The sequence below is a fragment of the Musca vetustissima genome, unplaced genomic scaffold, assembly GCF_032173495.1.
Source record: "Musca vetustissima isolate MV318-11 ecotype Yass unplaced genomic scaffold, APGP_CSIRO_Mvet_v1 utg2492, whole genome shotgun sequence".
Lineage (NCBI taxonomy): Eukaryota > Metazoa > Arthropoda > Insecta > Diptera > Muscidae > Musca > Musca vetustissima.
In genome coordinates, this window is record NW_026885785.1 from 37,134 (window position 1) to 51,527 (window position 14,394).

The window sequence follows — 14,394 nt, forward strand, 5'->3', positions numbered from 1 at the left end:
GACGCCGATGACCGAAGGACATTCTGCGTAGAACTACAAAAGAGGTTATTTTTAGGTTATACACTTAAAAAATATATTCAGAAAAATGAGTCTTCAAAAAACACATGCAAAAATATTATTTAATAAATCAAACTTTGAAAGTAGGGAGATTATGGGAAGTCGAATGAAATTATGTCATATTGCATTTTAGGACAGACAATTGGCGTCAGATGGCGCCATATGTGTGTATGTAGTGTACAGCCCTTAAATGTTTGCGGAGCTCGATGGCGTTAGATGCCTTATGTGTGTGGGTGTAGTGTAGGCACGAACCAACTGAGGTTGCAGCCCTTAAATGTTGTCGGAACTCGACGGAGGCTGTGTCGAGTTGAAGCAATTTGTTTTTGCTTAAATTTACAATTTTTCAAAATTGTGACAGAATATCTGCCAAGTTAGGAGACCAATGCACCATACTGTTAAAATAAAAATACCTTAATAAGTCTATACCTCAATTAGAATTAAAAAATGCAATAGACTTCATACTTCAAAACCTTTAATAATATTTCGGGAAGATTTTTTATTTCTAGAAATAAAACAGCGTGAAACAGGGGCTTATATTTGCACAGAATATTTTTATCTTCACCATTCTATGAGTTAGTCATTACTTACCTTCCTTAAAAAAATGATTTCAAATTGTTTTCTTGTCACACTTGGTAAGTCACCTGATTAAGCAATTGCTGAAAATTATTAGGTTCGTGATTACAATTAAATTATCAAAACAAGAAATGATAGTTGGGCACGATGTTGTTGTTATTGTTGTAGTCTCATATGTATTTTGCAACATCAATCAAAACATTCGTTTATCTGATTTGTCGTTATGTCGATAATTTTTATGTTTAAACTTCGATTAGACAGACAGCTGATGGTGGAGGTGTTAACACTGAGTGTGAAAAGTTTGCAACGGATTATAATTATTTATGAATTTTTTCTGAAGTGTTGTTTTTATTTGGAAAAGAAAATCTATTTTTTCAAGGTGTGGAATTTTGAAAGTAATAGAGAAAGCAAAATAGAACACTCATTTCCTTGATACTAGCGCTACTTCGTATACCGAAAGGGAATAAAAAACAACAAATAATATTCTCTATTGAAATTGTGAATACTGTATAATTTATTGTGATATAATTCCGAATTCTACCTCTATTCCTACATCTAAGTTTATTACTATTAATACTTTTCGTAATCATAAGTACGAATTTTTAAAACTAACTCAATCCTGCTTTCAAAGAGTAATCATAAGTCTATCTGGTCACCAAAATCCGAATTGTTCAGATTTGGTACCATTTTGTACTTTTCGCACCCATATTCCAAAACTATCTCAATCCTACTCCCCGACAGTAATCTTAGTTGCAACTTCCAGAATTCCCGTTCTATCCGTTTACCGAATGCCAAATTACACCAAATTTAGTACTTTTCGTACCCATAATTACGAAATTCCAAAAATACCTCAATCATGCGCATCGTAAATAATCTTAGGTCCACATTTAAGGATTCCACCTCTATCTGTTCACTAACATCCGAATTGTACAAAATTCAGTACCAATTATTAATTTTCGTAGATGTAAGTACGAATTTAATTTTACGCTCTAACATTAATTTTAATCATAAATTGGTTTTCGGTAGTGTTGAAAGGGGAACTAATAAATGTTTTATTGTCCCCGTTGAAGACCGTTCGAAGGAACCCCTATAGCCCCTCATTAAAAAATATATTTGACCGGGAACCACGATCATTTCCGACTTTTGAAAGGTAAGTGTGAAAAATTTAAAAAGGAATTGGGATCGCGTAGCTGAAATTTGCACCTGTCCATGGGAGAATGTGTTAAATCCACGGCCGTAGGCCTGGTATTTTGAAAAATGTTAATTTAAAAGGAAAATTTGATCGTATAGTTGAACTTTGAACCTGTTTATTAGAGAAAGTTCTTGGAAAAATATAATTCCAAAAATAAATTGGTATCTTGTGGCCGAAATTTGCACCAGTTCATAGGAGAAAGTCTTACACTCCCGGGCGAAGACCTGCTACTTGAAAAAAGATAATTTTAACAAGTGAAAAAGCGTTAAGTTCGGCCGGGCCGCCATAGATATACTGAAAGGTACTAGAAATGAAAATATGGGGAACATACCAAAATGTGGACCTATACCGACATGTCTAAAAACGGATTACCATAATACAAATTTCAGAAATTTTTAATTGATAATTCAAATTCGAAGATGGGGAATATCGGTCCACTCCTTCAGGGGCTAGGTCTAAATGCGGCTATAGTTCATTATTGAACCGTACTTCTAATTTTTTATCTCGCTATCCTACGCAGTGAAATGATTACAACAGAGTCTCAGAACCAAACTCAAAACGCGGAACAAATCAGATAACTATTTTAATATAAAAAAGGGGGTTATATGGGGACTACCCCAAAAAGGGGACGAATATTAATAATTTTTGGTAGAGAGGTTTGTTACCATATGTGACTACAAAATATCACATTACAGTAAATTCGGTTGAAAAACGCGCTCAAGAACCACAAACTACCGAAAATTGGGGTACCTATTAATAACTCCAAATACTAAATTACAGCTAATTCGGCGGAAAAATACGATCAAAACCCCCAAAATACTAAAAATTGGGAGGTACCGTTATATGGGGGCTACCAAAAAAAGTGGACCTATATTTATAAATTTTTGTGGAGACATTTAGTACCCAAAAAGAACCCAATGTAGCAAATTTCAACGAATTTCAGCACCCTATCTCAATTCCTTCAGAAGATAGCGTGATTACAATAGAATTTTACCCTGATCAAGAATATATATATATATATACTTTATAGGGTCGGAAATGAATATTTCGATGAGTTACAAACGGAATGACAAAATTAATATACCCTCCATACTATGGTGGAGGGTATAAAAAGGAATTGGGATCCCGTAGCCGAAATTTGCACCTGTCCATAGGAGAAAGTCTTAAATCCACGGCCGTAGACCTGGTACTTTGAAAAATGTTAATTTAAAAGGAAATTTTGATCGTATAGTTCGACTTTGAACCTGGGAGAAAATCTAAAATACCCGGCCGAAGGCCGTCTATTCGGGACCTTTTTTTAGCTAACATGGGTTTAACGTGAAAGGATGTTGTGTAAGCTTTACAGCCATATCTATATTTTCTTCATCGGCGATGTTATAAGAATATGAATTTTCGGAACTTCCCCCATAAAAGTTATATATTTTCGTGATTAGAGGGACGAGATCTACCTATGGTAAATTTCAGAACAATTCGAGATGAGCCCCTAAACTAAACTGGTTCCGTCATTTCTTTGGTTTTTCATTTCATTCTTGGTCGGTCGTTGCCGCCTTCATCGTTTGATGTCCATTGCTATCGTGAGCTTGGGAGAGTAAGACATTGGATTTTTTAAAGAATATTTTTTTCAAGGGTCAACATAGGCATGGATTTTTTTAAGAATATTTTTTCAAGGGCCAACATTCCATTTGTGTTTTTATAAATTTGAATCTTTAGTCCACTCTTTCTTTTTACCAACTCTAAATCAAGTTCGACCCACCAGTCCACTCCATCTGCTCAGCATTTTTTTAAATATTATAAAAAGAGATATGTTTATTGTATGCTTTTATGGTGTCTATATAATGTGTATGATAATATATATAATTTTCGTTTCGTTAAATAAATTCATTTGACTTCATTTTCTCGATTTTAATTCGTATACCAAATAACCGAAAGCATGGCCGTAATAAGTCCAATAAAGACACCAAGACTTTGGGCCCCAGATGACTTCTCAGTGTTACATTTTGAGCTGTGGCACAATTGACATTGATTGTTATTCTTATCAGCACAGGTGGTTTGGGTTTTGGCATCGGCATCAATAAAACAACCACGTATGGCAACGCCATCTGTTGGAGGAGAAAAACATTTGTGAATTTTTGTAATATTTTCAAATTTTCTTTCCCGACAAACTTACTCCAAATACCATGGAAACATCCTTCCTCAGGAGAACTAGCATCGGTTCGACAATTTTTGCCACTAACTTTCGAGGCATCATTCCAACACTCCGGAGTCTCATCGCTGCGACAAACAATACACTGGAAATTCGATGTTTCGGCACTACGATTGCAGCCATCAGAATCACTGCACACCTTGCATGATTCACCGGCCTTTTCACATTTCTCCTTAACGGCGGCATCATTGTGCAAACAATTCCGTTGAATGGTATCATCCGCCAATAGGGTATAACACGCCTCCTTATCCGAATACAAGATTTTCTTTTCACAATCCTTGGCCTCTGAGGTGGGTTGTTCCTTGAAGCAATCGCTACCCTGACATTGAATGCATTTCAATTTTTGTTGCCTTTCATAGAGGGCATTGTTGCAATTGTCTGTGCTGCAGGTAACACAACCTTGTTCCGATCCACTGCTACACTTGGATGTGTCATCGGACTTGCAGCCACGAGTAACGGATGTGGCACTTTCGGCTGTCATATAGCACACATCGTTGTCGATATAATTTCGGCACGGCTTGGACGCAACACTATTCGCCGTGACATCGGAACATCCGTTGACGGCACACTGATAACAATGGATACGTTTGCTTGGAAATAATCCGGCATTACTTAGAGAGCCGGTAGTCTTCTTGCAGATGGTGTCACTGCTGCAGCTGTCATCTGCCGCGGCACAACGCCGTTCAACCTTCTTATCCTTGACATTGACAAAACATTGCGTATCCGCTGCTGGACAAATGTCATTGTATTTTTTATCTGAGACATCGGTCTGGGAGCAATCGGCATCATCGGTGGTACATTTCTTACAGATATTGTGATTATTGCAATTATCCGTATCACATGATATGCAATTGCCGCCAGTACAGTCTTGATCCGCTTTTAAGCAACCACGGGTTATAACACCGCCATCTATAAATTGAAAAAAAGTAATTAGATTGTGTTGTCGAAGGCGCGAACCATACCACAATAAATAGGTACTCCATTAGCGCAGCTGATGACTCGATTCACTGTCAAACTGCGTATTTGTACTTGAATTCGATGTGCAATGTTGCCAACCATGTGACATTTTATAAGGAAAAATTTGACAGAAGGTTCCTGACAAAAACAAAGCTTTTTCTTTTCAGAGATCACCGTGTTATTGCATCATAAGGTAGTCGTCCATTTAACACAGCTGACTATCCGATCTACTTGAAGTCGAGTTGCCAACCATAATCAGATGGATCAAACTGCAGCGACTACGTTGGATAGGTCATGTTGTGAGAATGGATGGAGATTCCCCCACTCAAAAGGCATATAAAATCGATCCAAGTGATGGTTCACGTTGAAGGGGAAAGCCACGAATCCGATCGAAAGATCAAGCAGAAGACAACTCGGAACAGGGTCTATTAAATTGAATGATATGCGCAAAAGACGACGCGATTGGAAATCTTTTTTAAGCTCAACTTATGGAACAACCGTTCTGTCACAAGCCAGGTATGAAAATATGTAAGAAACAGCATATGGCCGCTGCACTGGATTTGATGGCAAAAATCGAAAGAGAAAATATTTTTAAGCCCTACCGTCCGAAAATTCAACCTCCATGAAGAAACATCAGGCGACTGCATGAGGTTGATTGACTTTGCGGTAGCAAAAAACATGGTAGTTGGCAGCACCAGATTCAAGCATCTCGAGATACACAAGACCAACAAGAAATCAAATTTATCATGTTGTGATAGACGGAAGACATTTAACCAGTATTTTAAATGTTCGATCGATCCGAGAAGCGAATATCGATTCGGACAATTACCTTGTAGCACACAAGGTTTGCACTAATCTTAATTTGGCAGCAACTGTGCGATCTAAAACGGCTCTAAAAACCCGCCGACGTCGAAAAACTGCAAAACACAACCGATAACATAATCCTACTCCGCTCAACTTACCCACCTGCTTGACGAAAGCACGTCTTGTCCCGATAATAGTATAGAAGCACAAGACGAGGTCAGAGTAGCAATTAATCTGCTGAAGAATAATAAAGCAGCAGATGTCAATGGGTTACCAGCCGAACTATTTAAGACCGGTGGTCAGAAGCTGATCGGGATCATGCACCAACTGATTAGAACAATTCGGCTAGAGGAATGTATGCCCAATAATTGGAACCTCAGCATTCTGTGTCCGTTCATCCGCTCACAAAAACAAGACAGGACGATATGTGTCAACTAAAGAGGAATAAGTCCCCTTTCCATCGCATATAAAGTGCTATCCTGCGGGCTGTGTGAACGATTATTGGACCATAGCAAATCCAACATAGACCAGATTTTCACACTGCACCAAATCTTAGATTCACGAAAAATACAATGACTCATTTCACCTATTCGTCGACTATAAAGTCGCATTCGACAGTCATATGCGTTCAGAGGTGTTTAAAATCATTAATACGGCTAAGCAGGATAACTTTAAATGGCACAGCTCAGCAGTTAAAGTCAGGAAGGGTCTCTCGGAGTCCTTCAATGCCAAACGAGGGTTCAGGCAAGGTGGCAGCCTCTCGTGTGATATATTTTACCATCCTGTTGTATACCAACAACACACGGTATTCGCCTACGCCCATGACATCGACATAATGTGTCGAACATTGAGGGCGGTAACATCCACTATTGAACAGATTTAGAAGCATTCTTCCAAAGTGGGACTGGCAGTAAATGGCGAGAAGACCAAGTATCAATGCGCAAGACGTCCATAAAACTCGGACCAGTGAATATGCGCGTCGAATGAACCACGAGCTATACCATCTATATACAGACATCGACATAGTCAGACGCATCGAACTGTAGCGACTACGGTAGCGAGGCCGTAATGAAAATGTCTCAGATCAACTGGCATATAAAATCGGAATTCGATGAAAGGATGAAGTGGAGGATAACATATCAAAGCATGGTCATTCAAATTGGAAGAGCTGCGCACAATACCAGCTCGCCTGAAAATCTTGGTTAAGCTCGGCGTATGGAACAAATGTTCTGTCTCGAGCCAGTTAAGTAAGTAATTTTTTTTAAGGGTGACCAAAGCCCCTATTTCGGTATTTTGAGGAAATTGGGGTACCAAATTGGCTGTTATTTCTTATTTCTGGATCTCATAAGGTTTTATATCTTCCTACCAAAAATTATGAATATTGGTAAAGTTTTTAGGGTAGCTCCCATTCAAACGGTACCTCCTGAATTTCGCTATGTTAAGGACTTTGGGCTGTTTTTTTTTTAACCGAATTGGCTGTAATTTTTTATTATTAGTTGTTGTTTTGGTGTAGCATTCCTTCCCACCAAAAATTATCAATATTGGTCAATTTATTATGGTAGCCCCCATATAACATTACCTTCCGAATATCGGTATTTTGGGAAATTAGTGTACGTTTTTCAAGCGAATTGGCTGTAATTTGGTATTTTGGGATCTCATTAGATTGAAAATCTCCCCACCAAAAATTTTCTATATTGGTGCATATTTCGGGGTTGCCACCATATAAGGGTACCTTCCGAATTTCGCTATATGGAGGATTTTAGGTACGTTTTTTAAACAGAAATGTCTTTAATTTTTTATTTTGGAATCTCATTGGCTGTTAAATCTTTCTACCAAAAATTAAAAATATAACGGCTCCGACCGATTTTTTTGGGAGCTTGAACATTTTTTTGAGTCAAATTGGCTGTAATTTGGTGTTTTTAGATCTCATTCGGTGTAAAATCATCCTACCAAAAATTATCAATAGTGGTCAACTTATAAGGATACCTCCCGAATTTCGATATTTTGGGGAGCTTGAGTACGTTTTTCCACCGAATTAGCTGTAATTTGGTATTTCGAATTCTCATTGGGTAGAAAATATCTGTATTGAAAATTATTTATATTGATCCATGTTTCGGGGTAACTCCCATATAACGGTTCCGACCGGTTTGCGGTATTTTGGGGACATTGGACAAGGTTCTCAACCGATTTGGGTGCAAATTAGTATTTTGTGATCACATTGGGTGTGAAATCTTCCTTTTTACTAAAAATTATCAATATAGGTCATGTTTCGGTGTAGCTCCCTTATATCCGTACCTCCCGACTTTCGGTATTTTGAAGGGTTTAGCTGCATTTACCCAACCGAATAACCTGCCATTTGGCATGACATGTTTTTGGAAGGTGTTTTACAATAATTTTGATATAGGCCCATGTTCGGAAATAGCCCTCTAATATAAAGGAACCTTCCGATTTTCGGTATTTTTAGGGGTTTCATTCACATTTTCCCAACTTAATTGGCTGTAGTTTGAAATTACGGGTTCTTAGAGAGTGTAAAACAAAAATTTTCTGTTTTTTAGTGTCACTCCTATATAAGGGTATCTCCAGAATTTCGGTATATTGGGGGAGCTTGAACACATTTTTCAACCGGATTGCCTCTAATTTGATATTTTGGGTTATCATTGGGTGTGAAATATTCTTACCAAAAATTATCAATATCGGTTCAGGTTTTGGTTCAGCCCCTATATAACTGCACCTTCCGATTTTCGGTATTTTGAGGGTTTTGCTGCTTTTTCCCAAACGAAGTCCCTGTAATTTGATATTACGGGTTCTTAGAGGTTATTTTACAATTATTACGATATTGGTCCATTCTTTTGTAGCTTCCGATTTTCGTGATTTTGAAGGTTTTAGTCGGATTTTTCCAAACCGAAGTTGCTGTAATTTGGTATTGCGGGTTCCTAGAGATTGAAATACTAGTTAAAAGTACAACCAAGGTGTGAAATTTTTAAAGAATAATTTACCAAAAGGGCTTGCCATTATGCGGATTTCAAATAAAATAAATTTTACTCTCTCCAAGGTCCCGATTTATAACTATTCATTTTTGAAAGGTTTACTAAGTGGCGGATTTTTCTAAAGAATAATTTTTGATGCCAATATTACCAATTTTGACTGTTGACTAACTAAATCTTATCATTCCGAATGCTTATCTCAAGCGACGTTAGCCCTACTATTTAAGGTTATTTTTTGTGTTGCATCTATATCTAATCGATATATCTGAGGTGTGACTCATTTGGTACTTAAGGTTCGTTTACAAGTGAACATTTCATTAATTAATTTTTCGTTGAAATATTTATCTTCCCGATTTGTTTTTTTTTTGGCACACACATTCATCACAATATTCTTAATATTATGAGCAATTTCGGGATTTTGTTTTCAAAATTCCAAAACCAACAAAAAAGAACTCTCATTAATAGCTTGTTGCGGATTTCTTGGTAACAAATTTCACAATTTATCTGTAGACTGTGTGAGTCCCATAAACAATGCAAATAAATATTATTGGCTAAATCGATGGCTGACAATATTTAATGAAATTCAGGGTGAGTGAGAAGGGGGGCACCGAGGAGTGGGGGTTATGTAGGGCAAATGAATATTGATACATTGATAAGATAGCTTCGTTACTGCCAACACCAACCAACAATAATAAATTTATAATTTATTTATATTAAAAAAATAATAAGCTAAAGCATTTTCTAGATAGTCGCTGTGAGAATTTCAGGTCAATGGAGGACTAGCGGCACAAAGAAGACCCTCAAAAATTGAATTTTATTTATTGTTGTCCGATAAATGGATAGATAATATAAAAAAAATATTATTGTTACCCTGCTGAAGAGGTGTTTTTTCATTGACAGCTGTTATTCAGCTGGTTAGAATAGTTTTTTTTTGGTTCGAAGAGCCTTATTCAGCTGGGCTGAATAACTATTTTCTATGGAAAAGCTAGTTTAGCTTTATTGAAAATATGGTTTCCTATCAAAAGCTCTATTTAGCAAGCTGAATATGTGGGTCTTGCAGGAAATTGTATTCAGCCTGGCTGAATATATGTTTTCTTATAAGAAAACCTATTCATGTTCATGTTTTCTTATAAGAAGCCCTATTAAGCCGGGCTGAATTTATGTTTTCTTATAATAAATCCTATTCAGCCGGGCTGAATTTTTGTTTTCTTATAATAAATCCTATTCAGCCGGGCTGAATTTTTGTTTTCTTATGGGAAATTCGTTTCAGCTGTGCTGAATATATTGTTTTTATCCAAAACCCTATTCAGCGGGGCTGAATTTATGTTTTTCTATTATAAACCTTTTTTAGGTGGCCTGAATTTATGTTCTCAGCCCGGTTTTTATTATCAGAGACCTTATTCAATTGGGCTGAATATATGTTTTTTTTATCAGAGATCCTATTCAGTAGGACTGAATATACGTTTTCCTATCAGAAACCTTATTCAGCCGGGCTGAATTTATTTTTTCTTATAAGAAACCCAATTCAGCCGGGCTGAATATATGCTTTCTTATGGGAAATCCGTTTCAGCAGTGCTGAATATATTTTTTTTATCAGAAACCCTATTCAGCGGGGCTGAATTTATTTTTTCTATTAAAATTCTTTTTAGGCGGCCTGAATTTATGTTCTCAGCCGAGGTTTTATTATCAGAGACCTTATTCAGCTGGGCTGAATATTTGTTTTCCTATCAGAAACCCTATTCAGCCTGCCTGAATATATGTTTTCTTATCAGAAATTTATGTTTACTTATAAGAAACCCTATTCAGCCGTGTCGAATTTATGTTTTCTCATTTGAATTCTTATTCAGCCAGTCAAAATATCAATTTTTTCTATCAGAAACTCTATTTAGCCAGGACGTTCCCTATAAGAATTTCTATTCAGCCAGCCTGAATAGCAGTCTGGCTGAAAAAGTAGTTTTCCTATTAGAAACTGTTTAGCCAGTCAGAAAAGTGGTTTTCCTATTATAACACTACTCAGCCATACTAAAAAGCAGTTTTACTATGGGAAACTCTATTCTGCCGATCTGAATAGCAGGTTTCAGAATATTTTTCAGCCAAGCAGAAAACTATTATTATAGCAAACCCGATTTAGCTAGTTTTCCTATCGGTAACACTATTCAGCCTGGCTGAAAAGCAATTTTCCTGTCGGAAACTCTATTCAGCTTGGCTGAAAAGTCGTTTTTCCTACCAGAAACAATATTCATTCATATCGTACGATCAATTCAGCTACGCTGAATAAGTTAGTTTATAATAAAAACACAATTCAGCCATTATAAATGGATAATTTGGAGGATTTTTAAATAAATGGAGGATTTGTTTTTTTTTATAGAAAACCAATTCAGCCAAGCTGAATTGAAGGTTTCCTTATAGAAACCTCTATTCAGCCAGGCTGAATGGGGGTTTTCCTAATAGAAACACTTTCAGCCAGGCTGAATGTAGGATTTCTTTATGGAAACCATATTCATCCAGGCTAAATGGAGGATTTCTTTATAGAAACCCAATTCAGCCAGACTAAATGAAAAATGTCCTTATGAAAACCCTATTCAGACAGGCTGATTGGAAGATTTCCCAATAAACCACCCTATTCAGCTGAGCGGAATGAAGGATTTCCATATAGAAACCCTATTCAGCCACACTGAATGAAGATATTTTTTATAGGAACCCTATTCAGCCTGGTTGAATGAAGAATTTCTTTCAAGAAACCCTATTCAGCCAGGCTGAATGATGAATTTCCTTATGTAAACTTTATTCAGAAAGGCTGAATGAAAGATTTCCTTATGAAAACTCTATACAGCCAGGCTGAATTATTGATTTCACTTTAAAAATCCAATTCAGCAGGAAAGACATTTCAGATTTCCCCTTGCAAACCATATTCAGCCATGCTAAATGGATATTGTATATGAAGTTTTTTTTTTGTTTCTGCAATAGTTCACATTTCCTTATTAACTTACCATTACTAACGAAACATTTAGTAACTCCATCCCCTTCACAAGTTTTAGCTTCTTCCAATTTGCTATTATCTAGGCAATTTGGATCATCGTTGGAATTACATTGGTAACAATTTAAAGCTGTAGAATTTTTGGCGAAACAAATTTAAACAAAAATAAAAAACATTAATTTTTAATCATCACTTCACAACAACGACAAGTTCAACTCACCATTTCCACTCGAAACCATCAATGCAAAGACAAGAATAACACCCAGACACCCATATGTGTTGATTCCCCGAAGCCAATACATTTTTGCTTTCACTGCTTTTGTTCTTTTCCTTTATCAATTATTCACCTTTATCGATATTTTGTCAATGTGTAGAACAGCAACAACTACAACGACTAATACAAAAAATGACTGTTAACTTGACTAAAGACAAATTCCGACTGCAATCCAATGCGGGCAAGTTAAATAATTTTATAGCCGGACTAACTATAGTTGGTTAGGTTAGGAGACAAATTCGTTATCGCAAAGGAATTTTATTTTCAATATAATTTGTGTTCTCTTTAATTTTTTTTGTACTAGTGATGAGATAGGGAGAGGGAGAGTAATTCTCTTCCTGTATATGTGTTATTTGCGTGAGTGAGAGGTGGATAACTTTTTTAATATAAAAGGTATAAACTTTCAATAGGAGGAAATATTCAGCCTGGATGAAATCTTAATGGAAACCCTATTCAGCAAGACTGAATTGACGATTTTCTTCGCATTCAGCTTTGCTGAATGAATTATTTCCATATGAAAACCATATTCAGCCAAGCAGAATGGATTATTTCCTTATGAAAATCGTATTTAGTTTTGATGAATGTAGGACTTCCTTATGAAAACCCTATTCAGCAAGGCTTAATAGAGGATTTTCTTATCGAAATCCTATTCAGCCAAGCTGAATGTAGAATTTCATCATGGAAACCCAATGACGTATTTCCTTAGGGAAACCCTATTCAGCTATGCTGAATGTAGGATTTGATTAGTGAAAACCTATTCAGCCAGGCTGAATGTGGGATTTCCTCATGCAAACCCTATTCAGCCTGGCTGAATGTAGGATTTCCTTATGAAAACCCTATTCAGCCCGGCTGAATATAAGATTTCATCAAGGAAACCCTATTCATCTAGTCTGAATGTATGATTTCATTAGGGAAACCCTATTAAGCCAGGCTGAATGCAGAATTTCCTTATGGAAACCCTATTCAGCCAGGCTGAATGTAGAATTTCCTTATGGAAACCCTATTCAGCCAGGCTGAATGGAGAATTTCCTTATGGAAACCCTATTCAGTCAGGCTAAGTGGGAGATTTCCTTACGAAAACCCTATTCAGATAGGCTGAATGGATGATTTCCTTATAAGAACCCTATTCAACTAGGCTGAATGGAGGATTTCCTTAGGGAAAACCTATTCCTTCAAGCAGAATATAGGATTTCCTTATGAAAACCCTATTCAGCCAGGCTGAATGGAGAATTTCCTTATGGAAACCCTATTCAGTCAGGCTAAGTGGGAGATTTCCTTACGAAAACCCTATTCAGATAGGCTGAATGGATGATTTCCTTATAAGAACCCTATTCAACTAGGCTGAATGGAGGATTTCCTTAGGGAAAACCTATTCCTTCAAGCAGAATATAGGATTTCCTTATGAAAACCCTATTCAGCCAGGCTGAATGGAGGATTTCCTTATGGAAACCCTATTCAACCAGGCTGAATGGAGGATTTCCTTATGGAAACCCTATACAACCAGGCTGAATGGAGGATTTCCTTATGGAAACCCTATTCAACCAGGCTGAATGCAGGATTTCATTATGGAAACCCTATTCAGCCAGGCTGAATGGAGGATTTCTATATGGAAACCCTATTGAGCTAGGCTGAATAGAGCATTTTGCTAAGGAAACCTCGATAAAGATCCTATGTAATCCCTATTTAATCCGGGGAAAACATAGGTTTCACAAAAAATTTGGTGGGCTGGAAAAATAATTTTTATTTATTTCTGTTTAATATCGACACAAATACAATTAATTGATATACCAAATGACCGAAAGCATGGCCATAATAAGTCCAATAAATACGCCTAGACTTTGAGCACCGGACGAATTTTGGGTGTTACACTTTGAGGTGTGACACACTTGACATTGACTGTTGTTCTTATCGGCACAGGTGGCTTGGGTTTTGGCATCGGCATCAATGAAACAGCCACGTATGGCAACGCCATCTGTTGGAGGAGAAAAAAATCATTTTGTTTTTAATTTATAATTTATTATATTTTTCTTGACAAACTTACTCCAAATACCATGGAAACATCCATCTTCAGGAGAACTAACACCAGTTCGACAATTCTTGCCACTAACTTTCGAGGCATCATTCCAACAATCTGGAGTCTCATCACTGCGGCAGACAATGCATTGGAAGTCATTTGAGTCTGTTATGCTCTTCGAGTTACAAGCGGAGTCAGCGTTTCCAGTACACTTCTCACATGTTGTAGCATCACAGGTGATGTCCTTTGTAAGGCATCCACGCGTTACGGTGTTACCAACTGCAAAATATTGGGTAAAGAAAATTAAGAATCAGAGTTGAGAATTTCGCTATGGAATCGATATTCAATGGGGATAAATA

The 14,394-nt window shown here is 36.9% G+C and overlaps 1 protein-coding gene across 1 annotated transcript; it reads right to left on the bottom strand.

Annotated features, from left to right (window-relative positions):
* Nucleotides 1–4,294: 4,294 nt before the first annotated feature.
* Nucleotides 4,295–12,049, bottom strand: LOC133333026 (uncharacterized). Its single transcript, XM_061541361.1, has 4 exons — nt 11,968–12,049; nt 11,761–11,877; nt 4,376–4,934; nt 4,295–4,310 (listed from the first exon to the last, which is right to left on the bottom strand). Exons 1-4 carry the CDS (start codon nt 12,047–12,049, stop codon nt 4,295–4,297), a joined length of 774 nt encoding a protein of 257 aa, XP_061397345.1.
* Nucleotides 12,050–14,394: the final 2,345 nt, after the last annotated feature.